General features: G+C 33.9%; 10 protein-coding genes across 10 annotated transcripts; 6 read left to right on the top strand and 4 right to left on the bottom strand.

The window, feature by feature from the left end:
- Positions 1 to 1,620: 1,620 nt before the first annotated feature.
- Positions 1,621 to 2,484, top strand: RO3G_17110 (uncharacterized protein; the record flags this gene model as incomplete). Its single annotated transcript, XM_067671694.1, has 4 exons — positions 1,621 to 1,878; positions 1,995 to 2,190; positions 2,243 to 2,332; positions 2,465 to 2,484. The coding sequence occupies 4 exons, from the start codon at positions 1,621 to 1,623 to the stop codon at positions 2,482 to 2,484; spliced, it is 564 nt and encodes a 187-aa protein (XP_067527908.1).
- Positions 2,485 to 7,158: 4,674 nt separating this feature from the next.
- RO3G_17109 (uncharacterized protein) lies at positions 7,159 to 8,137 on the top strand (the record flags this gene model as incomplete). Its single annotated transcript, XM_067671693.1, has 2 exons — positions 7,159 to 7,281; positions 7,334 to 8,137. The coding sequence occupies 2 exons, from the start codon at positions 7,159 to 7,161 to the stop codon at positions 8,135 to 8,137; spliced, it is 927 nt and encodes a 308-aa protein (XP_067527907.1).
- A 525-nt stretch (positions 8,138 to 8,662) lies between these two features.
- On the bottom strand, positions 8,663 to 12,066 carry RO3G_17108 (uncharacterized protein; the record flags this gene model as incomplete). Its single annotated transcript, XM_067671692.1, has 7 exons — positions 8,663 to 9,495; positions 9,550 to 9,691; positions 9,752 to 9,973; positions 10,022 to 11,678; positions 11,753 to 11,816; positions 11,877 to 11,972; positions 12,027 to 12,066. The coding sequence occupies 7 exons, from the start codon at positions 12,064 to 12,066 to the stop codon at positions 8,663 to 8,665; spliced, it is 3,054 nt and encodes a 1,017-aa protein (XP_067527906.1).
- A 1,366-nt stretch (positions 12,067 to 13,432) lies between these two features.
- On the top strand, positions 13,433 to 14,560 carry RO3G_17107 (uncharacterized protein; the record flags this gene model as incomplete). Its single annotated transcript, XM_067671691.1, has 1 exon — positions 13,433 to 14,560. The coding sequence occupies one exon, from the start codon at positions 13,433 to 13,435 to the stop codon at positions 14,558 to 14,560; it is 1,128 nt and encodes a 375-aa protein (XP_067527905.1).
- Positions 14,561 to 15,991: 1,431 nt separating this feature from the next.
- Positions 15,992 to 16,957, top strand: RO3G_17106 (uncharacterized protein; the record flags this gene model as incomplete). The annotated part of the gene is made up of 3 exons (XM_067671690.1): positions 15,992 to 16,025; positions 16,206 to 16,445; positions 16,503 to 16,957. 3 exons carry the CDS (start codon positions 15,992 to 15,994, stop codon positions 16,955 to 16,957), a joined length of 729 nt encoding a protein of 242 aa, XP_067527904.1.
- A 623-nt stretch (positions 16,958 to 17,580) lies between these two features.
- On the top strand, positions 17,581 to 17,709 carry RO3G_17105 (uncharacterized protein; the record flags this gene model as incomplete). Its single annotated transcript, XM_067671689.1, has 1 exon — positions 17,581 to 17,709. The coding sequence occupies one exon, from the start codon at positions 17,581 to 17,583 to the stop codon at positions 17,707 to 17,709; it is 129 nt and encodes a 42-aa protein (XP_067527903.1).
- Positions 17,710 to 19,297: 1,588 nt separating this feature from the next.
- RO3G_17104 (uncharacterized protein) lies at positions 19,298 to 20,130 on the bottom strand (the record flags this gene model as incomplete). Its single annotated transcript, XM_067671688.1, has 4 exons — positions 19,298 to 19,416; positions 19,568 to 19,656; positions 19,710 to 19,890; positions 19,965 to 20,130. The coding sequence occupies 4 exons, from the start codon at positions 20,128 to 20,130 to the stop codon at positions 19,298 to 19,300; spliced, it is 555 nt and encodes a 184-aa protein (XP_067527902.1).
- Positions 20,131 to 20,502: 372 nt separating this feature from the next.
- RO3G_17103 (uncharacterized protein) lies at positions 20,503 to 21,285 on the bottom strand (the record flags this gene model as incomplete). Its single annotated transcript, XM_067671687.1, has 4 exons — positions 20,503 to 20,572; positions 20,783 to 20,967; positions 21,000 to 21,078; positions 21,137 to 21,285. The coding sequence occupies 4 exons, from the start codon at positions 21,283 to 21,285 to the stop codon at positions 20,503 to 20,505; spliced, it is 483 nt and encodes a 160-aa protein (XP_067527901.1).
- Positions 21,286 to 21,801: 516 nt separating this feature from the next.
- On the bottom strand, positions 21,802 to 23,439 carry RO3G_17102 (uncharacterized protein; the record flags this gene model as incomplete). Its single annotated transcript, XM_067671686.1, has 5 exons — positions 21,802 to 22,001; positions 22,199 to 22,254; positions 22,307 to 22,814; positions 23,205 to 23,289; positions 23,407 to 23,439. The coding sequence occupies 5 exons, from the start codon at positions 23,437 to 23,439 to the stop codon at positions 21,802 to 21,804; spliced, it is 882 nt and encodes a 293-aa protein (XP_067527900.1).
- A 907-nt stretch (positions 23,440 to 24,346) lies between these two features.
- On the top strand, positions 24,347 to 25,298 carry RO3G_17101 (mitochondrial genome maintenance protein; the record flags this gene model as incomplete). Its single annotated transcript, XM_067671685.1, has 5 exons — positions 24,347 to 24,397; positions 24,461 to 24,725; positions 24,778 to 25,054; positions 25,106 to 25,218; positions 25,276 to 25,298. The coding sequence occupies 5 exons, from the start codon at positions 24,347 to 24,349 to the stop codon at positions 25,296 to 25,298; spliced, it is 729 nt and encodes a 242-aa protein (XP_067527899.1).
- Between the last annotated feature and the right edge of the window lie 644 nt (positions 25,299 to 25,942).

Here is a 25,942-nt window from a genome sequence, read left to right as displayed (position 1 = left end):
TAAACAACTATACAATATCGAACGCGAGACAATTGTTGCTTCTAAATATCGCATCAATGTAAACTGACTGTAGTGACTAGATACTTGGCTATGACAGTTAAAAGTATTTAGGCTCATATATCTTTGGTTTCTTTACATTTTGAAAACAGTAATTTATGGTGCTCAAAAGATATTATCATTTGCAAGCTTACATATCTTGCTATATCTGTCATCAACCTTGATTATATAAAGTAACTATGTAACTATAGACTGAGATACAGTTGTGACTACTACCTAATACAATATACAATCTTTCTATCTGTTTTGTGTAATACAGATCCATAATTTGCATGTGTTAAGTTGCATTTTCTTTATTGGTAGCTACATTCTTGTGTTACTTGTAAGCATAATTAAATTTCAGCTCTAATCAAGACTACTTTATAATATTCCTGTTGTATTCTACAAATCAGGATAATCTGTTCTTCCGAAAGTCCTTGATGGTTATTATTATGATAGCATTTCATTACCTTGTCTGTGGAGTAGGGAGGTGCTTTATCAAGAAGTCTGGTATTTGTTTGAATAAATAATCTATTCAACGCAATGTTTCTATTTCTTCTTAGAAACGCACTTGAAGCATGCACAATACGTCAATGTTTGTTGATTTTGTATGGAAAAGCGTTCAGGATGAGTATTTAATATAAATACAAAACTGAGCGAATTTTTTCGGAAGGTATCTTAATAATGCCTGAAACCAGTACACAGTTGATCCAATCGGCAATTCGGTAGAGCTTTTATATTTTTCTTTTAAAACTACATGTAAACTTCTTTAGAAAAAACATTTGCTTTACCTGGAATAAACAGAAAAAACCAGTTCTTCAACACTTTTATTTCTTACATAAAAGGAAAGTCAATTTCCTTCTTTAAAAATGATGGTTTTATATGGAACACTGGTACTTTTACTGTTCGAGCCATAAATCTAAACAAAATCCTCAAAAAGTAATAAAGCCATACAAACTATCAAGCGTCCATAGTTATTTATAGCATGATTTACTCCATGACGAACGATCTTATAAATTGTGGCTTTACTAAAACTTCTAGTACTTTGATTTCATTTTGATTATAATTCATAACAATTCGAATCTTTTTCTTTAATTACCCTCCTGAGACTATATATATACTTTCTGTGATATGCATAACGTTCTTATAGATATGTAAAGAAAGGAGAAAAATATGCTAGTAACACGAGCGAATGATATTCAAGAGTAACATTACACAAGTAAATTGCATATCTGACTTGTCTTGGAGGCTGTCGTCTGTTGTTCTCACACTTTAAGTTGGGAAGACAAAAATTCTCCTATTGTTGTCTGGCAGAATTTTTATGCATTTTATTATTCCAGCCTTACTAAAATTGGCCTATAAAAATAGCCCTAGTTTGCACCTTTCATCGCCCCCATATACCCCCTTAAAAACTCAATATTACGTTTCTATCTACCTGATATCCTTTATACAATTAGGTGCATTATATAATCCCCTACCTTGAAAATGAAACTGTTTAAATATTACCATTGATATAAAAACCATCGAAACTTTTTCCTTTCTTTTCTTCTTTCTGTGCGCACTTGAAGATTGAAATTATCCATCATGTCAAATTCTCCGCATTTCACAAAGCACCTTTCGCCGGACAATTCCTCTTTGATAAGTAACGTAAACAACGTTGATTCCTCTGAAATAGCACGAGAAAACAGTGAAACATCTACGATCACAGAAAAGGAAGATCCCCCTTATTCAGTTTTCACTAAAAATGAAAAGGCTGCCATCACAACGACCGTGTCTCTGTCTGCTTTCTTTTCTCCTTTTTCAACCAACATTTACTTTCCTGCCTTACATGTTATACAACAAGTAAAAAACAGACAAGGAAATGTATCTGATCTAATTTTTTTGTATGTTTCCTAAAGGATTTACACACAACAGAGCAGCTTATTAGTTTGACAGTGACAATGTATATGATATTTCAGGGTATATCTCCTTCCTTTTGGGGTGCAATGGCTGATACCTGGGGTAGACGACCTGTTTATATAGCCACCTTCTTGTTTTACTCTTTGGCTTCTTTTGGCGCAGGATGCTCGCAAAACTATCCAAGTTTATTAGTAATGCGTATGCTGCAAGCTGTTGGTTCCAGTTCAGCTATTGCAGTAGGAGCCGGCACAATTGGTAGAATTTTTTATGTCAGAATTCAACAATTTTAATGTTTAATTTTTATTAGGTGATATATCAACGCCTGCAGAAAGAGGAGGATATATGGGGATTTACTCTATGCTTACTCAACTCGGACCATTACTTGGGCCTTTTCTAGGTAAAGAAAAAAAAACTCATATTTTTTATTTCTTAAATATATTCGTAGGTGGACTGATAAGTCAAACTTTGGGTTGGAGGTAATGAGATAAAGGAAAAATCATAGCAAAAAGATATAAACAATTGTTTATAGATGGATTTTTTGGGTTTTAGCCATCATGTCTTTTGTATTATGGGTTGTTTTGGTGTTTTTTCTTCCAGAAACCCTAAGATCCCTTACAGGAGATGGATCTGGTTATGCAAACCCTACTCCGATACAGTATTGGAAACGAAAATTTGGGAAACAAAGAGAAGATGCAATTGATAATATTTCAAAGTTTGATTCCATCATTCCTCCACTGACGTATACACATAATGGATTGCCTATTTCTGCAGATATTTTATCAGAAAAAAAGTTGAAAGCAGATAAGTTGATATTGGAAGACAATGATGTGAAGCAGCAAAAGAAACTTCATTTGAACGTGTTTCAATCGTTATCTTACTTAAAAGAAAAGGATATAGCAGTTTTACTGTTTTATAATGCTTTGCAATACGGTGCAATCTATAGCATGCTTACAAGTTTAACCAAGCTTTTTACAGAAGCTTATCAGTTAAATACTCTTCAGATTGGTCTATGTTATTTGGCTAGTGGTTTTGGGTCATCTCTCGGATCTTTCAGTTCTGGAAGACTATTGAATTGGCAGTTTAATAGATATTCGAAAGCTTTTTGTAATGAACGCGGGCAAGCCGAAAGGTACTTGAAAAAGAAAAGTTCAATATAGTTTGATAACAAACAATGTTACTGCTAGGTCAGTTAGCAGAAAGAACATTGATCCTGAATTTCCCATTGAAGCTGCTCGTCTCAACTTGACGTGGATATGGGGAATTGCATTTAGTTTGTTTACATCAGCATATGGTTGGTGTGTGCAGTTTCATGTTCATATTGCTGCTCCATTGACAATGGCGTTTTTTAGTAAGAAATTGGATATATTTACTTATTTATTACGTGAAAATTAAGTTTTTTTCTTATAGTGACCTATACTTCATCGTCTACATTCTGTGCCATCAATACTCTTCTCGTCGATTTATTCCCAAATAACTCAGCAGCTATTATAGCATCCAATAACTTTACAAGGTATGACCTTGAACGCTTTCATTATTCATGCCAGATAACATATCTGCATTTCTCTATTAGATGTATTTTAGGGGCACTTGCAGTTTTTTGTGTAAATCCAGGTGTTGATTCAATAGGTATCGGATGGTTCTTTACCACAGTATCCCTTATCGTATTTGTGTCAAGGACGATTCTTATTGTGGAGCTAAAATATGGCCCAAAATGGAGGCTACAGCGAATTGAGCGAAACAATATACGACAATTATAAAATGTGTACTTCTATACCAAAAAAGTTACTCTTGTAACTTAATAAACAAAACAGAAGGGTAATATCCATTTTTAGTCAATCGAAGGTATTAAGTCTTCTGTACAGAAAGTCTAGATCATAGTAACATCTTCTATAGAACATAGCTTGGCGATCTTTTACTTTGAGACAATTCATAATGGTTGATATGCAATTTTTGGTTTTAAATTTCACTAATGTATCCGTCTTTTTTTTTTTCCTCTTAAAATAGTATATTATGCTAGTAAATGAATCGAAGTTATTCTAAGATAATTGGACATTTCTATTCAAAGTTAAGAGATAAGATTTCTGAAACCAATTTCAAAATACATCAACACATATAATTTCTAGATCGAGTGAACATGCTGTGAAACTTCAAAGTCTCTGGTTACTATGATGGGATAACGAAAGTACACACAGACAAGAGGAAGAAAAACATGTCGTGATACGCGCATGACGAGTTTCAATCTCACCAATCGAGCGTCAACTAAGTTTGTATTATAAGTACACTTCGAACCTGAGAAATTTTTTTCCCTTTAGTATTTCTATTCTTTGCATAAACAAAGAGAAAGGTTTTGATTCTGATCTTTATAAGCAATCCAAAATGGAAATTGTACAACTATACTACAGAGTTTGAAGAGTAATCTTGTAATCAAGTAAATAGTAAGGTAATGACAGTAACTTAACACTTCATGTATAATTTTGAGCCAAATTAATTTACAAATCACACAATAGTCTACAGAAAGAGAGGTACTTTTATGAAGAAATATCTGTAGATAGACTGTCTAAAGATGAGAAAGAACAAGGAAGGCTAAATGTGATAGACGGATTCTGTTCAACAAAGCGCTATTATTATCTCGCCTACTATTTACCTATAAAAATTTATTTGAAAGTTAAAATATATTTCGTGACAGCCCGGTAAAGAAAATTTAAAAGTACCGCAAGAATCTGGGTACTGAAAAGATATATCTACTATTCAAATCGAGATTTAATTTTTACAGGCATCTTAAATAATATATTCTTTAGATGAAAAAAAATATAAATCTTTTATATTTAAAGTAAAAGTAATTAAAATATGATTATTAAGTTATCAAAAGCCCTTTCATGTAAAATTAACGTGTTTATACGAAGAAAAGACATACAGATGTTATGATGCTGATGTCCGTAGAATGAACGATTATTCAAATTGCTTAGATTGTTTTTAATTTAACTACTATAAAGTACTTAAAACCGTAGAAGTCTTATCCATATACTAACATGTATATATGTAATGGAACATGTACAACAATTAGCTTCATTTTACGTCAGCCTATTTGAGGTTTTTCTCACTTTCCTTTGTAAATATCAACATAAAACAATTGAACCAGTGTGTATTGGATAAAGAGCATTTAAACCATATGTTGGGATATCTACGTAGTATCTCCTCTTTTCTTTAACGGACTATATGAACTTTTTTTTTTTTGCCTTATCGTATATTAAGAAATCTTGTAATAATATGAAGGGCTTTCTTTTGAGAACACTTAGTCAATGCTAGTTCATTCTAGTATAAGCTTCATTGGATTTTTCCTCTTTCACATCTTAGCTACTAAACTCAGTATTTATGTATAGAGAATCTACATTATGTAATACTGTTTATAGTATATCTTAGCTGTGATGACTCAGTTATTTAATGGTACCTATTTTAATTAATTATCAAAGATGGATACATCTTTTTTTACCAGTAAATAAACAAATTTTATATAATAGGATATCAGTAGAAAGAAATCACAATACTAAGTCCTGCTGTTGAGTAAGTTTTGTTTTTATTAGATTGTGATCAAGCTCCAATTATATCGGATTCAGAACTACTTAAATCACAAAGCTTTCAATAAATAATAATAGCATTCAAGTACGGTTACCAATGGATAAAAGCTTGCTTTTTAGAATCCACATCATAAAGCTTGATTGTTTTTTATATTTCATTATTTGTACATCTCTGAAAGTGTAGTTAGGCCACCAAAGATTCATAAAGCAAACATTATTTATCAACCAGTATTAATAATAAAAATGTACGTTCTTTGAAAAGTGGCCTGACAAAGTTTACCATTAATATTTTCAAAGATTGTAAAAAAAAAAAGAAAAAAAAAAAGAGAAAAACAGTTTGTAGTTTGATATCAACTGGAAACAATACAAAACGTGCCTTATACAAAATATCTGACCATCGATATGCTTGTAAATATAGCCCAAAATGACATGCTTCCTCCAGTTTCTTGTGTTGCAATTACAGTAGCTATAATTCAACGTAATACTAAAAGAAATACATCATTTTTTGATTTATAACATAGTACAGCCTAATACTTGGGCAATGCTATTTGACTCGAGTTGTAATTGTTTGCATAAATGCGTTCTCTCCAAAAAGCAAGGATAATTTTTTTTATAAGTAAAAATGGACGTGTCTTTGCGAAGAGAATGAATGGTTTCTAAGGTTAGTATTTTGTAATTAAACTGTTATTCTTGCAACACCATAAAACCACTGATAAAATCCAATTGGGCACTTATGGCTTGGAATATACCCTTTCTAGAAAATCTTTCTGAACAAATAACCAGTTACACGCGTCAATAAAACTCATATCGATGCCCAGCAGTAGTAGCCAGAGTGTACCAAGTAGCAGAACTACAAAGTGATTAAAAGGAAGGGTCTGTGTAATACACATTACAGTCCTTTATGCCTGTTACTATATTGAAATCTGATTAGTTGATGTATCAATAGCAGCTGAAGGCACTAAAAGTTAAGTAGTTTCCGATCATTCGGTTATATCCAATCTCTTCAGTTACTCATAAAAACAGCTAGGCATGTGAAAAGGAAACGAAATATACCGACAACGTACAACAGTAGAGTTCCCGCTACTTTATCAGATGGGGACTACTATCAGATCAGCAGCAGTTTTCTCATTGTAACACACTCCAGATATTTTATATTCCTCTGTGAGGAAAAAAGGCCATATGTACTCAACATTGGCGAAATGAGACTGTTTTTAGCCTTTCATTTTTAATTAAATATGTTCACAATTCTTAAAGCAGTAAATAAACATGAATCAATTGCGCTTGATGTAATACTTTAAATATGACTGAACACAATTGACACTTGCTTTGAATAAAAAAAAGCAATGGATTCTCAAACAGAGAAAAAGTTATCTGATCTTAAAATGTAACAACAGAAAGATCTGATAATATTATTGATACACAAAAATGTGTGTAACTGCCAATTGTCACATTGTGTAAGCCAGTTTTTAACATGGAATACACGTACCATGTCCCAATTCCAACTCCTCTATAACTTGTATAGTCGACTCAGATTGTAGAAGAACATACAGAACATGGTAATTGCAGAATTTATATAAATAGAGCAATTATTTTTTGCTCAAACAGGATATATTCAAGCTAAAAAATAACAAATAACCAGACTGTAAACATGCGTACCATCCTTGCCATCTCTGCTGCTTCTGCCACGCTTTTTACCTCTGCCCTTGCTGCAAATTGTAATCCTTCGTACAAGGTCCCTACATCTGGTGAATGCTATACGAACTGTAACATTGTAAGTATACAGATCAATTGACTTAATGAAGCTAACTTTCATTTGCTTGCAGAAAGCCGGTGAAAAATATGTCTCTGGTTGGACAATGGATCCTAGTTCTGAGCTTTTTATCAAGTCTCTTAGTATCATGTGTAATAAGACCGGTCCCAACTACACAAGCTTTATGACTACTGCTGGTATATGTATGGCTGGCTGTACTGGCTCTAATCCTGACGATTTCAATAATGAATTTGCTGGTGCTTGTGCTTGGTGGAATGAACATAAAAATGACAAATGCAGTGCTGATAAAACTACCACCAAGGTTACTACCACTAAGGCTACCACTACCAAGGTTACCACAACCACTAAGACTACTAATACTCCTACTACTAAAGGTGATAAAACTGCTACTGCTTCCACAAGCAACACCAAAACTGGCAGTTCCTCTACCTCTGTAGGCTCTACTGCCACTGCCACCGTCACCGTCACTGTCACTGAATGTGCTACTCCTACATCCGCTGTCTGCCAATCTGGCTACAGAGGCAAGAAGAATGGCAGAGGTCCTGAGGGCGCTTGCTGCTCCACTAGTAGCGACTGTCAAGAAAGCTGTGTCAAAGGAAAGTGTGATGCTCCTGTAGCCTCCACTTGTTACACTGGTTCTCAGGGAAAACGTAGAGGTGATGGATATAATGGCGCATGCTGCAAAACTAGTGATGATTGCTGGGAGAGCTGTGTTAAAGGAAAGTGTAATGGCCCCTCTCTTGCTTCCTGCTCCACCGGCTACAGTGGCAAGCGAAGAGGTAATGGTCCTAAGGATGCCTGCTGCTCCAGTAGCAAGGACTGTAAAGAATCCTGTGTCAAAGGAAAATGCAATTAATTAATATAATATCAATAATAAATAAAGCATATAACTTTTTTTTTTTAAAAAAAAAAGCTTGACATTTTAAATTATTAAATTTCATGTTTGAATATTAGATTTCATGTTTGAATATTAGATTTATTAGTCAAACCAAAAAAATATTTAAACAGAAAAAAAAAAAAAAGAAAGCATGCAAAGCAAGCAAATAGCCATTACTAATTCAAAACACGACCAGCAACTGAAGAAGTGCTACGATCATTTGTCTTTGTCTTTCTCAACGCTTTTCCTAGTTGGATTTGACCCAATAAGGCACTTCTTGCATCACTCGAAGGTGGTGGTGGGGATTGAGTTTGGGAAAATGAGGCTTCAGGAGCTGGAGGTGCAGCAGGAGCAAGGGGAGGCGCAGGAGCAGGTGGTGGTGGTGGCACGGATGAGCCGGCAGGCAGCATAGGAGCAGGTGGTGGTGGCGGTGGTGGCGAGGGAGGTACACTTGAATTAGGAGAAATAGAAGCAGCCGCTGGCGAAGGAGAAGGAATGGATGGACTAGGCGAGGACATGGGTGTTCCTCCTGGATAAAGAAATAGAAATCAATTTTATGTTACATATAGACTTTAGATACACCTTACCTCCCGTTCTTTGACTCAAGACACTAAAGAGTTTACCAGCCAAGTTCTTTGCACTACCAGCAGCAGGGAACTCACTTTCATCTTCAGAATCACTATCATCATCTGCTGTCCAGCTGTCATCATCCGAATCCGTGTCGTTGGAACCAGCCTTTGTGGCAGAAAATGCAGAGAATGAAGCAAATGGATTATAACTCACGCGCTTGTTGTTTGTTTCGGTTGGCTTTTCTGCTTGTGAAGTTTCTGGAGCAGATTGTTGAAGTTTAGCAAAAGGATTGTTTGTGCTTGTTGTTATATTGGATTCGTTGACGGTCGGTGTGGATGGAGCCGTGACAACGGGAGGTGATTCAGCTTCAACAGGTGTAGGGGATGGGTCAGGCACACTGACGGCTTCTTCGGGCTTATGTCCCTGCTGAGAACCTTGTGCTTCTTCATTTCTTTTTCTTTCTTCTTCTTCCTCCTGGCGCTTGATGGCTTCATATCTAGCTTGTCTATCAGCTTCTTCTTTTTCCAACACTCTTCTTCTTCTTTCTTCTAAATCTCTTTCTTCCTGTTCACGACGCTCTTCTTCTTCTCTTTCTCTTCGGATCCGTTCTTCTCGTTGTTGATCTTCAAATCTTTGACGCTCAACTCTTTCTTGTTCACGTTCACGCTCGAAATCTGTTTCTCGTCTTTGACGTTCATATTCTTCGCGTTGAGCAACAGAAGCCCTCAATTGCTCTTGTGCTTCGCGTTCTGCATTACGAAGGCGTTCTAATGTATTATTGGTAAGAAATAGGGATATATATTCAATGTAAAACGAATTACCTTGGGCAGCCATCTCATCTTCATCTGGTTTACTCATAGATGGTGTAGGTGCAGCTGCTACGGGAGTCGCTGGTTTAGGGGAAGCGCCAGGGTTTCTTTTAGCTTGAAGAGCTGCCAAACGCTCTTGTACACGACGTTCAGCCTATTTGTTTTTTTTTTTAAAAAAAGATGTGTTGTGACTATTTCATTAATGAACAAGTACCTCTTTTTTTATTTCTTCTGCTGTACGAGGACGAGCAGCGACAGGCTTAGAAGCAGGACTTGGACTGGCGCTAGGCATCACAGGACTTGTCATAGAGGGACTTTGATTGCTGATGCTGAGAGAAGAGAAATTGCTGGTGAGACTGCGTGAGGAATAAGAAGGCTGAGAGATAGGTTTAGAGTCCAAATCTTCAATGAAATGACGCAATTCATAAGAGAGATCCTGTTGGCTTATTTCAAATCGCTTTTTATCCTCTAAATATTTTGTTACTTCTTCCAGGTATCTTAAATCACCCCTCATGTCAAGCAAAGATGTTCTTGAGGCTTCCATATCACGTTCGACTGCATCAGCAATTCTGTCTGCCTCTTCCTTTTCTTCTTCTGCACGTCTGAGGACAAGTCCAGAATCGGCACTTGCTCCAGTACTACCAAACTTACGAGCGGCCATCATAGCCTTAGCCTTTGCACGAACACGATCACTTTCTGTAATGGAACCTCCTGGACCGGTAGGCTGAATAAATGCCATGTAATCCAGAGTACCATCACTTTTCTTCCCATGGCGAATCTTTGCATCTCGAAGTTCTGCAGCAGCCCCACGAAGTTGACGGGCCAAGACTGGGATATCACGATTGCACAAGTACTGAATTTCATCCTGAAGTGATTTTTGTGTTTCCATCAAGCCGAGTAGAACTTCTGAATTTTCTGCATACCTGTTGGCTGCAGGATTATTTTGAAGGAGATGAACCAATTCAGTGTGCGATTTTCTGATTTTTTCTTTGAGCTCTTCGATATTGTATTTACTTGATGCTGTGTTATAGCCTTTGTTACGAGGTACGTCCATACGATCCAATTTACGTTTTGTTTCGTAAATTTGACGGCGCAGATCTTCCAAGATGGCCACGTCCACTTCATCTTCATCCTCTGAATATGGATCGTACTTTCGTAATGATCTACTGGCTTGTCCCTTTCTTCGGGAACTTGAGACATAATCACTGTGGTCATTGTAGTACTGACGTTCTGGCTCTTCAACTGATCGATGTTGTGCTTGAGAGCCAAAAGAGGGAACTGAAGGAGGTGGACGACGACCCAAAACGAATTTTTTGAGGACACTCGAGGGAGGTGCTAATTCAGGGGGCAAGACATTAGGTATTTCAAACCCATTGAGCTTTCTGTAGATCAAATGCATCGCAATACAAAACTCATCAACATCTAAGCTTCCTCTGTTTTCAGAATCAGCCAAGTTCCAAATCTTCATGAGGTTATCGGGTGGTAATTGTGACTGAGTAAATACGTCTTTAGCAGTATCACCTGACATGAATCCAGATCCTGATCCTTCCCAAGCGTTGAAAATCTCTCGATATCGCTGTTTATCCTGAGGACTGATTTTCCAAGACAACTTGTCAGCTTCACTGGTTCCCAAGCTAGGATTGAGTAAGTTTGTCACTCCATTTTGGTTGGGCATCATCTTTTTGGCAAAGTCTGTGTTTTGAAGGCGAAGTTTTTGAGCAGGAGGAGGGGTAGGATGAAAACCAGTCTGCATTGGCGTTTGGAAATTTGTTATGCTGTTATTCATATAACCTGTCTGCATTGGTATTTGAGGTGCCATGGGTCTTATGTTTTGCATGTTTTGTATGCCAGTTCTTAAGGCTACCTGAGGCGTCATGCCTGTCATCATGGGCATTTGAGGATTCATTATTGCTGATTGTGAAATGTTTGTGTCAATAAGCTGCTGCTGCTGCTGTTGCTGCTGAGACTGAGATGTTTCGGTTGATACAATAGTTGCAATAGCTACTTCTACTTCTTCTCTAATACTAGGTGGAAGACTAGAAGGAATCTCTTGTCCAATTAATTTTCTAGAAGTAAGATACATGGCAGTCGCAAACTCAGGAAAAGTCATGAATGCACCATTAGAAATAGATGAAAGATCCCTTTGAGAAGTCAGATTCAATTGATTATTCTCGTCTACTTTCTTTTTTTCCCCTTCCTTTTTTGAATTGCTTACCAGATTTTTGCCAAAGAGTCATTGTCAAGGTTAGAGCGTCGCAAAAGATCACCTACTGCTTGTGCTATTGTTTTGTGTTAATACAAAAAGAATTAAATATTTCTTTCTTGAATAGACCAAATACCTCCTATTTTGTTTCCACCAAAAGCAGCAGCACTTTGTATGAAAAGCTGCTCAAATTTGGATTGGTCAGATGGTGTTAAAAACGTAAATCGAATGCCTTTTTATAAACTTTTAGTGTTTTTGAAATATTTCTGTTTTTGTTTTTATTTACCTTTTGAAGGAGTTTGATGTCCTCCAGGATTGTTATACATTCTATTCTTTTATTATCGAAAATAAAAAAAGGTGTAGAGAAAACTTAAAATTAAATTATACACAAAACAGCATGCTCCTCATTGCTTAATTTAGATTCCCGCATTGCGTTCAATTTCAATAACCGCATGCCTTTGATTCAAAAAACCAGAACCTTTTGTAGATTTATATTTTTCAAATTTAGTCCCATTGAACTGTAAACTATGAGTGACTACCTACATGAGCATTGATTCTTTTAGGTACTTGTTAAATATTACAAGATAACATTTTAATTTGAAATCAATGTTAAACTCCCTATTTTAATCCTTGCAAATAACAATCTTTGGTCATTCTAACCAGAAAAAAAAAAAAGTTCCTTTTATGAGCCCAAGCTATTATTTTTTTTTTTTTTTTTGACAAGTTAACCAATTGCTCAATTGAATACAAGAGAATAAGAAGAACAAGAAAAAAAAAAGATGTCACTGATTTAAACAAGGTCCTCTAAAATATGAATGAAATTAAAGTAATGACTGATTGTAATCACTTTTTTTTTTCTTATTTTAATTCAATTCACTTTTTTGTTTTACAAAGTATGAATTCAAAGAGAGAGAGAGAGAGAGAGATGATGATTGTCTATCAGAAAAGACTAATTTCATAAAGAACAAAATAATTGAATTTTTATTAATACAAATCAGATAGACAGAATCATGGTTTCGTTTCATGAATACTCACTTTTAAGATCTAATGTTTTGTAAAAAGTGTAAATATAGAAATGACACATGTTTCAAACTATGAATAATTAGTACAAATGGTGTACAGGTAATTATTAACTAAACTATTCAATGTTTAAATAACATGCTTCTTTACCGACAAACCGAGGATGATACTACATGTAAGCCAATGATATAATCACGTATATTAACCCATGAGAAAAAAAAAAGTATTGAATTTATAAACGTGCAAATCATCTTAAAGTATTACGTCTATTTATTCCTTTTAATGAAATATTTAATATAACAGAAACATATCGGTCGTCATGAAAAAAAAAAAAAAAAAAAAAAAAAAAAAAAAAGAGCATGAATTCAGGGGGTCATGATCTTATCATGACGGAAAGAGAAAGAGAAAAAAAAATTACAAAGATTTGATTTAAATTCTCCTCACTTTTTTATTTATATAAACTTGGGCTTTTTCTTTTTCTTTTTTTTTTTCTTTAAAAAAAAAACCTTTTCTTAAAGCTTGTAAACACAATAAAGAAGGGGGTTCAAAGACAATAGGAAAAGAAAGAGATTTCAACTCAAGGGAAAGGATCTTCAATCTTCTTTTCTCTTTATTCAACAGCTTGCTTGTTACCCCCATCCTTTTTACTCTCTTGCTTTCAATACACAAAAAATGCATTCAGTCCAATCATTTTCATCAGCAGAGAATGTACTTACCCTGACACAGCTTGCAGACTTTGCAGCTTCCATGACGTATACAATGTGGCATACACGAAGACCAAGTACTAAAGTGACAAATGATATAAAGAAATCAAGCATGACTTACTTGATGTGGCAAGCCAAAAAACCTGTTAAAAGAATGTTTTATGATCACACAACCATCTTTGTAGTTACCTCAACTTTTAAGAAATTCTGTTACCAGATCTTATCAGCAACTCAGCTCAAGGATTCTGTTGTCTATCTCTGTCTGAAATACATTGCAAATCTTTTACAAGCCAATCCGACGATTGAAGGCGCAGAAGGTTCAGAGTATCGTTTATTCGTCGTCGGACTTGTGTTGGCCAGTAAATTCTTGGAGGATAATACGTATACGAACAAGTCATGGTCTGAAGTAAGTGGAATGAAGATTGAAGAGTTGAACATGATGGAAGCTGAGTTCTTGGAAGCCATTGACTTTAATTTGTGTGTTGGTGCACAAGATTTTGCAATCTGGAAGATCTTGTTGGAATCATGTCGTCAGCGCTATCAATTTAGTAATTTAGATTCAGTTCAAGACAGACAAAAGGCCATCTGTGGCATACTTCATACTATTGGATTATATGATGGTCAGTTCAGTCAAGATCCAGTTGCTCTGTCTGTGAAAAGGAATGTGTTTCAAGAAAAGGAAGAAAGAACGGATCATATTTCTCGTATCACTGATTTATTGGAAAAATCATACAAGAAATACCTCGCTTCTGTTGAGCAGCAAGAGCGTCAAAGGAAAGCACAGCTGTATTTAGATGATCTACGTAGACAATGGCAGCAGCAATCATATCAAACACAAGGACGCAGTGACCAAGAAAAATTATTGGCTCCGAACCAATTGCCTGTCACTCTGCAACCACCTGCCGTTCTTTACGGAGGATACAGCAGTGCATGCCGCTATGCCAACCGCAACAGACGCCCTATCACCAATTTGTCTCAAAAATCATGGGATCCTCTTGCTTACAGTTTAAGTTGCCAGGGGTCACTTGCTAATGCAAAAACAAATAATCAATGCTTAAATGATCCAAGCCCTATCTCATATAGAAACTTTTACTAGTTTCATGCTATTTTTTTATTTTTTTATTTATTTTTTTGTTATTTTTTTTTTATTTTTTTTATTTTTTTTTATTTTTTTTTTTATTTTTTTGTTATTTTTTTTTTATTTTTTTTATTTTTTTTATTTTTTTTTTTATTTTTTTTATTTTTTTTTTATTTTTTTTTTATTTTTTTTTTATTTTTTTTTTATTTTTTTTTTATTTTTTTTTTATTTTTTTTTTATTTTTTTTTTATTTTTTTTTTATTTTTTTTTTATTTTTTTTTTATTTTTTTTTTATTTTTTTTTATAAGAATAAAGTATGCTTATGTATTCATTTTGTGCAGCTTGTTTAATAGTTGTTTGCTTTATTGATAACATGTAGATGATAACAGTGTTCTAGACTTTATTTACGTATGCTTTGCCAAGAAACACAAAGATTAGCATACATTTTTATGACTTGCTATATTTAACATAAAGTGTTACCTGAATTTAGACTGTGATATTATTTTGATAATCAATGAACCTGTGGACTTATTTTTGGCATTTTTAACTAAATTTGATAAATTAAAAAATAAAGACAGTTTACTTGAAATCAAGCTGCATATTTATTTAATCTTAGATTAAACTATAGAGCAGTCAACACAAAAGACTTTTATTTTATTCTGAAGCTACAAGTAGTTTAATATGTAATCATTTATACAAGATGTATGGTTAATTTATTCATCATTAAAAGCGAATGTTCATCGAAATTGATTTTTTTTTTAAAAAAAAAAAAAAAAAAAAAAAAAAAAAAAAAAACATAGAAAAACTTGCCGATCAAAATAAAAATGTAAACTGTAAAATAGGTCCAAGAACAATTCCGTTCATATATTTTTTGGCAAAAATGGTGACGAAAAAGGCTCTAATCTTGTCAAATTGGTTGATGAAATGAAGGACAAGGTGAATATCTATAAGCATAAAATAAATCATAAAGTGTCTCTGGAAATAAAGAGTTTGATTGCGATTTATATCATATTGAATAACATAGTAATAGGAGCAGTGGAGAAGGTTTATATGAAGCTGAAGAAGTCAAAATGGGAACACAGGTTCAAAATGACATAATATATTTGTTCAAAATAAATTTGGTCCAACAAGAACACAAGGGCTGTTCGAGATGGATTACTGTGAGATTAAAGGACTGTGAAAGATAAAGTAAATCTATAAATCAACCAAATCAGGCATTTATATTGTGAACACATACGTTGATATCTATTATCAATCATGTAAGCTCTCTAAGTTTTGTTTAATTTTTACAAAATCATCACATTCATTCCACCTAAAATATTATAAAATGTAACTGATGTTATTCAACTACTATTTGCCTTGCTTATCTTATAGAATACCTTTGCTAGTTTCTTTTTACAACACCGCACAAAAAAAAACACTTTTTCTGTGTAATATGATTTGTTAAAAATGATTGCCAGGGCGACGCCCCTTTTCTTTTTTTGTAAAAAAAGCAGTAAAAAAAGTTTCTTTTTTTATATTTTGAATAGTTACACTAATTGTAGTAATTAACAGCAAAAAAAAAAAAGTTTTTTTTTCTTTTTCTTTTCTTCTTCCTTACTTATATACCAAATGAAACTAAATATTTATTTCATTCTTCTATGTTTATTATTCAAAAATATAGTTTGTTTCTCAAATACAACAACAACAGAAACAGTCGATTTAAATAGATTTACGCAATTATTATCTAATCACTTATTATATGAACACATCGATAAAGCCTATTCACAACTATCAAGAAAGATTTCATTACAATTTAGAAATGCAATTCATGTTAAAGTGAAGAAAGTGCCAAATAGTCAGAAAATTATTGTTCCTGTTGACGTGCAAATATTAAAAAGACAATTGAAAGGGGCAGTAGGCTGTGAGTATAGATATGCTTGTAATACAAGTACGATATTTAACTTTATTATTTTATTAGCATTTATTGAAGATAAATTACCTTCAATGTTAACCACAAGACATGACATAAACAATTTACAAAATCAATTAGATGGTTTAATCTATGAGTACTGCTCACACTCAATAAGCCAGAATGCAGCAATATCACAGTTATGCCTATTAGAAAATCAAAATAAACTCTTGTCGAGAATGCATGAATACATGAATCAGCAAGTACGAGATATTTTACAGCAAGTAAATGAATTTGACTTGCCTAGATTATTTGAAAAAACAAGAGCACAAATGAGTGGGATTCTTATCCACTTCAATCAACACACAATGGATCCACTTCATCACAAGTTAGAATTAAAGCAAAAGTATAGCAATGATCATTACTGGATAACAAACGACATGATACAAGAGTTTATCTCCATCTTGAACCATGCGGAGGAAGAAGAAAATAATATTCAACATTTTATAGACTTATCAAAATAAAACCACCCTTTTCCTTAATCTTGTCACTTTGCAAATATCCTTTTTTATCGCTTGTTTTTGCTAAATCTGGCTTATTTATTTATGAACTCCGAATATCCATTTGATGGAATAAATCTAAATGAACAGCGATAAATGTCAGCTGTAATATTTTCAGAATAATAACAAAGAATAAACTTTTTCACATTTCCCTCATAACACGTCTTGATAAAAACTACAGATAATATGAGCACTAACAATATCACCAACATGAGTGATGATTTGAAGTATTGTAGTATCTGGCATATCGTACTAGTATATTAAGCAGTAATTCTTTTTGTTATTAAAACTTTTCGTGCGATTCCTTTACCAGCGATGGTAAATACATTGTAAAAGTAGTTGACAATTGCATTAGTGCTTGTTCCTGTCCGGATACTGCTAAGCTTTGCAAGCATATCTTCTTGGCAAGCCGTATTACACGAATTCCTTTCTCTTTGTGCTTTTCTTCGTTTGAGCCACTTTCTGATGACTTGCCAGATGTTGAAGACAGCTGCAATATTGATGAAGCAGAAAACATTTGTCTTGCTGAATATCTTGAAAATTTTCAGAAATATCACAACTCGTTTGACAGCATCTATAAACAGGAAATGAGCAAGATCAAGTCTGGTATGCGTATGCATACATTGAGTAAAATGGAAGACGCCATGAAGAGATCTGTTGCCAACATCAGTGATATTGATGAGAGCTCTGCTTCTCTTCCTCCTAGACAAAGATAATAATTTTTTTTTCATATAATATTATGAAAATAAAACTTCAAAAATTTCATCTCTCAAGTGTCAAGTAGAATATTTTTCTCTTTTCATTTTTTCCCTGTGGCTAGCATTTATCGTTGGTCATTTAGATTCATTCCCATTTGATACATGTCTTCTGGATTGGTTTTCTCCCGCTTCTCTTTTCTAGTTTTACCCTTCTTACCTTGTTTACACAACCTCTGTCTGTCTTTCTATTTGGATTTAATCCTTGCAACATCATCTCTTTTAATCATTTCTCTGATATTATCAATAATTTGTTCTTTTCAAATGGACTACCCTTACTGTTTTGTATTTAATTCCATTATTTACTGGCTTGTCCATTTGATCTGATAATATTAGCTTACTGTTATTTCTTCAACATCATGTATCACTAATAGTTTTTTTAATGACAACATGATTTAAAAAGTACTTTGCTTGGTCCTTAAGCAGCATTTCTAGTCATTTTTTTATATTGAATCAACATGGAGCTACTTTACTCCTATTAAGCATCTTTTGTGTAGTTGCATGATTGTCTGTACTTTTCACTTTCGCTGTATGTTTTTATATTTCCAACATCTTCTCATGGATTATTGGTCTACCTACTAACATCATTGTCCTCATCAACAGACATTAAAGCTCATTCCATCCAAACCATCTGGATATTTTACCGTATTTTCCAATGCCATTTTCACTGCAAAGACGTAATAGCGCTTCTAATAGCGCCCAGCATGAGAAGCCAATCCTTTATATCGCAAGATTCAAGACGAGTTCTTCAACATGGTAAAAGGTGGCTCTAATAATCCAAGGCCTCCTATCCTAGCATCCAGGCTAAATAATCTTCTCAAAGTCAACTTAGCCAATGATGTATTTACGTCTGATATTGATTATACTAGAACACTTGATATTTTCTTGACTACTCCAAGCTCTTTCATCACCATCATACACCTTATCATGTAAGGCTGGATTTCTTGAGGGATTCTTGTAAAAGCGCGTGTGGCAAATTGTACTGGAACAATTGGACGAATACTTCATTTCAAATGGATGTGAACTTAAAAAGTTTGTCCATCCTACACTTACCTTTAGCAGAAAAAGCAAGCAAAAAAGAATTAGCTTCATCCTGAAATAACCTTTGGTAATAAGGAAGTAAGCGCTGAATAAGTATAGAGTTGTATGAAATTGACCATCTTTGAAAAAAAGAAGGGAAGCATGATGTGAAGTGGCTGTGTATTCCTTATGTGAATCTATAGCATGGCTGAAGCTTTAGACAATGCATGATGAGCTTTAATAATTAAAACTTTCATCTAGAAAAAATCTTCTCTCTGATCTTTAAACATTCTTTTTATTGAGTTCTTTGTAAGGCTTATTAACGAAAAACCTGTGTCCTTGAGAAAACAATGTGCTTGTAGCAATTCGTCTTTATCAAATATATGCACTCTATATCAGCCTGTGATTTGCATGGTTCTTACAGACATTATCAGTCAAATTGAACAAGTAAATAAGTCGTTTTTGTATAAAAAGGCAAAGATGATGCTTTAATTGAACAGTTTTATAACTTAAAGGTGACAAAAAGGTTTTACAAAACATATCTGAAAGAAGGATGACGGTCTCCTACTGTCTCATCACCACCATATTTTTCAATTTCCTGTTGTTTTTGAACTTCGCTTAGGAGACACCTTCGGCTGTTCTCTCGTGCTAAGAGAATTCTAAGAAGAATTACAAGAAGTGTTTGCATTGCCATACACGAAAAAGCAATTATGTTACCGGCAAAGTATCTTGGCGGGTCTATCGATTTTGAAAATAAGGTTGAATAAGCATTGCTTATCATTTTCTTGTTTTAACTAACCGTAATATATTTGTCCTCCGATAGCGCCACCAATTGTGCCCACAGAGACAATGGCTGCTGAGGCAACAGCCCGACGGGTTAGTCCGCCACTGTAAATAAATAAGCTCCTTAAAGCCATATAAAATAAAACGAATGAACTTACTAATTATTATTAAACCAAGCTACTTTTACTGCAACGTTTGCATATACTCCAACTGTGACTATACAAGCAGCAATATAGTTGCCTGCCACATTGGCAGGAGGCAGCAGTATCAACAATACAAATCCAAACAGTCCTAAAGCATTGGTAGCCATCATATGATAAGCCCGCTCAAAATACCGATCTAATTTCAAAAAAAAAAAAAAAAAAAAGAACCATCAAAAATTCAACGCACTTACAAAGATGCAAAAGACCTACCTGAGCTCCAACCAACCGCCACTGTTACCAAAAAGGCCAAAAAGTAAGGAGGAGTTGTTAGAGCTTGAGCAGCAGGAGCTGACCATGTGCCTAGGCCAGCAACAATAGAAGGCAAAAATAATGTCACACCTTGCAAGGCGCTGGTACCAGTGATATATATAGCCATGTATATGTAAGTTTTCCAGTCTGTAAACACAGATATAACTTGATTCCATGACCAAGAATGGTTATGTGAGGCTCCAGCGTCATCTACAAGTCTACTGGCTGCGAACTCTCTTTCTTCTTTTGAAAGAAACCGTGCAGTTTCAGGGCTGTTGGGAAGGTACCACGCAGTAAATAGAGCCAATACGATGGTGGGAATACCTTCGATGATGAATAACCTAAGAATGATTACTTAATAACTGCTTTTTATCTCATCCATAAAATGTAATTTAACTACCATTGCCAGGTTTTTAATGTGCTGGTTGAAATTTGACTGATTCCGTAAGCAATAAGACCGCCAAATGCGCCTGCAAGAGAGCTGAATGACCAAAAGAAACTAATTCGACAACCATATTCCTGTCTTGTGTACCACAGCGACATGAAATAGATGACTCCAGGAAAAAATCCTAAAGTTTATAGAAAAATGTCTGTTAACTTTCATTTTCAAAATACTACTTGTATCTAAGCACTTGCCTGCTTCGAATAAGCCTATAAGGAATCGGAAACTTGCTATCGAAGCAAAATTCTTGCTAGCTGCCATTGCAGTTGCAACCGTGCCCCAGAAACTATGCACAAATCATTTTAGAACGTGTAATCGCTGTCTAGTTCATACTTACAACATTAAAATCCCCAACCAGAATGATGGACGCCAGCGTCTCATAATAATATTTGAAGGCAAATCAAAGAGAACATAGGAAAAGTAAAAAATCGATAATGACCATTGATATTGAGACTTGGTCAAATCCAAATCTTTTTCCAGTCCATCAAGTTTGGCATTACCAATGTTTGATCTAGTTGTATACTATTTAAAAAGGTTGCTACATACAGCTTCACCCTCCCCTCCCAATACCTATCAATATAACTTAAAAGATATAATACGCAAAGTAATGGCAAAATGCGTCTATCAAGTTTCCTAATTACAAGCGATCAATGATATAACTATATCATAAAAAAGTGATAAGTATATATACCTAACTAGCTTGGAAGTGAACGCGTCCCTCTCTTTTGATGCATATTCGGACTCGATCATGAGAGAGTTATTTTTATCATTGTCTTTGGTTTGGTGGGTATTCTCAGATAGCTCTATTTTAGGCAGTGATAGAGCTTTTTCGGAAGCCATAAGTAGTTTAAAAGAAAGAAAAGAAAAAGAAGAAGAAAAACGGCAACAGAAATTGAAATAATGAAGTTTTTATATGAATTTTTTAACTGAATCAATAGTAAACCATATATGACTGTAGTTTCACTATTGGTTTTGATATAATAAAAAAAGGAATTGCTTCGTTATTCTTCACTGATTTATGTAATTCTTTTTGTGTCATATATTTGGGGTTTCATTTATGGGAGCAAATGAAATGAATGCCCTTGGGGAATCTTTTTATTATTTATAAAAATAGCCGAAAGTGGATAATTTCACATTCTAAGAAAACACAGGTCTCTGTTTTACAAATTGAAATTGATTTAAAATTAACTTTAGGAAAACAATAACGTAAAAAAGTTGGACATCATTCAAATTTCCTTTAAAGCAATGGGTTTACTAAATGTCGTATGTAATACATTTTTCAAAAGCATTTAAATACATAAAAGAAAGTAAACGTCATAGGATGCAAAGGGTGCCTTACTCGTTTATTTTAAAACATCAATCATCAAAAGAGTCTCGTTTACGAACAAGTGTCAACCCGTCAAATAATGGAAGCATGACAAGTTCAACTCTTGGATCTTTGGCAATATGCGCATTAAAAGTATGAACTTTTGTTGCTTGTTTCCTTATGTTTTTTGAAACTTCTATTTCTGAATGTCCAAATCCAGCTTGGCGATGGACTTGTCCAAAAAATAACACTATGATTAAAAAGTTTTGGTACTGATAGTGATGGACAAAGTGATTTTATAAGTACCATTATCAATAACTAGAACACCACGATCCGATAATAGGTTATGTTTCATGATCAATTCATAGTAATTTATATAACCTCCTTTGTCAGCATCTTTTAAGAGTTAGCTCATGTTTCTTATCCATCTTTTCTTATTAATTTTACCTAAAAAGATGAAGTCATATTCCAGTCCAGGTGATTTTTTGATCAGTGCGACAATGCTTTTATTATTAGCTTTTTTTTTTTTTTTTTTTTTGACTTTATTCAATTTACCTCTCACTAGCAGGCCCCACCTTAATCTCGATTTTATTTTGCAGTTTTGCTAACCGAATGTACTCTTCAGCCATCTTGGCATGTTTTTCATTAAGTTCTAAGGATGTCAATTTTGCTTTGGATGGGAGACCAGATCCCATAGCAATGGCTGAATATCCTGTAAAGCCACCAATCTCAAGCACATTACGTGGTCTGAAAAGTTTTATCAGCTGACACATCAACTTGCCTTGAAGGCTAGTTATCATCATGTTTGCATTAGAAAATTCATTTTCAGTTCTTTTTGCTAATGATTCCAGTACATCTTTATAGGGTTGTTGAATGGATGAGCTGTAAATATCCGCATATTTTTCTTCTTCTATTCTTAAACGGCCATTATCATTGCTAACAGTGCTAGTCACGATAGAAGTTGAATGATCTCTTTTAAAAGAATTCGGCTTGATCAGCTGTCTCAAAGATTGCAATCGGAAACTGCGGGCGGTTAAAGAGCTCATGGCTTTATTCATACAAACTATAAAATATTTTCAGAAATAAATGTAATTTGTTCATACACCGCCAAAAGACACTCAAAGCGCTTTTTGTTGGTAATACGATCAAACTGAGCTTATAATAGCATTGGTGCTCGTTTGTAGTGTTTATACAGAAAGTCTGGAAAAGAAGAATTAAATGCTCTTCACCTCATTTTAAGCCGCACTGACTTTTTGCATCCAAGAACTATAATTTAAATGACCCAAGATGTTTTTGTCCCAGCAATATTGAAATTCTGGATTTCTATATTGCTTTCGATTTGAATAGCGACTGGTTATGCGTCGTTAAAATGAAGGTCGTTTTATACCATTACCAGATAGCTTTCTCTCTGCTTTAATATGCTTTTATATTCTATTGCTGAGCGCTTTATTACCAAACTTGTCCATAGGCCAATTAAACATTGAGTGCGATTTATTGGATGCTTCAATAATTATTTTGATACTCGACAAGTAAGCGTTCTATAAAATATAGTAAGAAACAATTTTATAGATTCCTTTTGACTATACAGAGGTTAATTTGCTTATTCGAAATCTTTTATAAGCACAAGTAGGATTTTCATAAAATGTAAAAATTACCATAGTGTAGTCCTCTAGCTTGGTTTTGGTCATGAGATTCATAACTCGGTTAATGTACGTGTGAGACGTTTACCTATATACTTTTTGATTCATGCTGTATTCTAATGGTACCCATTAGAGCCATACCACTCTCAAACTGACCAATAAGGGTGACCTATATCGTTTTCCATATCCTTCCTTAAATCCCCTTCTTTTTTTGTTTTGCTAGGATCAATCAATGCTACGAGTATCCTTATTATTTCTAATGGTTACTTTCAGAGAATCTGGACAAGTAATTTCAGCAAAAATGGTATGAAACTTCAAGCTCCTTTCAAGCATATGGACAATATCCCGAACGGTGTTAAAAGCCTCATTATTATCAATATCTTCAAATCTTCTCATAGCATTTCAGGTCCCCTTCCATACCACAAAACTTGTGCTTTTGAAACTCAATGTCAGTTTATCTCTTCTTCGTACTATGAAGCTTTATTAGCTATCAAGCCTCCGAAAGACAACATTGTGAAGACAAAAGGAACTGTCCAGCTTGTAGGCGACAATAGTCATATTAATAGTAACAAATTTGTAGTGTGTGACTAGACATTGCTAATACTTAAAAGAATTCGCACAATTTGATTCGTCTTTTTTAGACAGCTTATAGATGTTTCTTTGATAAAATGTCCCTCCATTTGTAATGATTATCGTATAATCGTTATTCTCATTTGGATTGGCAATTAAAATTAAATACTAATCTAACAGTATTGAATTTCAGTATATCTTGTCTGAAGATTTTGTTTTTGTCCTCTGTACAGTGCTTTTTAGAGAAATGATAAGTAAAATTGAATGTTGAGTAATTTGTACCTTTTTGCAGTTGCATAATAAAGTGACTGTTTATAATTAGCAGAAAAACTCCTCGCAGTAATTAAATGAAAGTTTTGTTTCCTCTTGCTAATTACTTATTGGAATGCAAGTATTAACAAGTGTGCAAAGAATTGCATCAAGATCTTCTCTACTGGTAAGCATACTTTAAATAGCATTATATTATAGCTCTAGTCCTAAAATATTTTTTAACAAAAAGGTGCGTACTGTTTCTACAACCACTTATACTCGAGTGTATAAAAAATCAGCAGTAATTCCCAAGAAAGTTGAAGAGAAACCCAAATCAGTTGATAAAATAAAAACTGAAGCAAGCCCAAGTGATCCTGTCCCAATAACAGAAGTCGATACACAAGAACAAGACTGGTCCACATCATTTTATGGTCTATCTTCTGCTCGATTTCCAGATAAAGTAGCCGAAGTATTACTTGAGCCTATTAAACCTGAGGATATAGAGATTAAACCTGGTAACTTTAAAGAGTATACTTTTTTTTTGTTTATTTACATAGTTGTATTTAGATGGTTTAATTTATTTACCTGAAATTAAATATCGTCGTATTCTGAATAGAGCATTTGGCCCTGGTGGCTGGGGATTAGCACCTCGTGGAGAGCATACGATTTCACCCAAGAATATATCTAGAGAATATGCATTGATTTGTGGAGGAAGGTTCGTTTCACAAGCAAGAGGTGAACAAGATTACTTTGATCCATCTGGTTTACCAACTGCATCAGAAGGTTGCAAAAGTAATGCTTTGATGCGTTGTTGTAAAGATTTGGGCATTGCATCCGAGTTATGGTAAGATGAATATGCATCTGTTCCTTAAATCTTATATGTAAATATACACAGGGATCCAGTATTCATTCGTAAATTCAAGAAAAAGTACTGTACCGAAGTTTGGGCAGAGCATGTAACAACAAAGAAGAAGAAGAAATTATGGAAAAAGAAGGAAGATTATTTAGGTATGAAACCTTTTTTTTTTTCATAAAACAGTGTGTTGTTTAACAAATCATAAATAGAATATCCTTATAAAGAAACTTAAAAAGGGCTCACTATGTCACACTTTAGAATTGCATAAATAGGAAAGATTCTTTTTATTTTTTATTTTTTATTTCTTTCTTTTTTATCTATTAAATACAAAACAAAAACAATAAAGAATGGTACTTCATTCAATCATTTTCTTCTTATTATTCCTTAAAGCAATCATCTTCATTACCAAAAATGAACCGGAAAAAGACAAAAAGCCTGCATTAGTTTGTCAGTCTGGTAATATAAATCATGCTAATACGCAAAGGACTGGACCATCATTTTGATCTCTGTTCATATACGTGTACATGATTATAAACTTATGGTGGACATGCTTCAATATGTTAATACCCGACTTTTTTTATTATTATTATTATTACTGTATATACATTAAATAAACATGTAAAATTTGTGAAACAAACTCTAAATATTCTGGTTATAATTAAAAATAAACTACTTGATGGTCTCACATTGATTAAGCTGTTGTAATAAATTATACTGTACCTTTAAAGATGTCTGTATATGAGATGTATTTGTTATATTTTATCCTCTTGTGAAAATAGAGGCATACACTGGAATAAAGATATCTTAACAAGCTTTTTTCTTTTAAATTTTAAACTATTTTATAATGAAAGCAAGTATTTATAAAAAGCTTTATTA

The sequence above is a fragment of the Rhizopus delemar genome, genomic scaffold (assembly GCF_000149305.1).
Source record: "Rhizopus delemar RA 99-880 supercont3.26 genomic scaffold, whole genome shotgun sequence".
NCBI classification, from domain to species: Eukaryota; Fungi; Mucoromycota; class Mucoromycetes; order Mucorales; family Rhizopodaceae; genus Rhizopus; species Rhizopus delemar.
The sequence above is the reverse complement of the archived record's forward strand: the minus strand, read 5'-3'. Positions and strand labels throughout refer to the sequence as shown.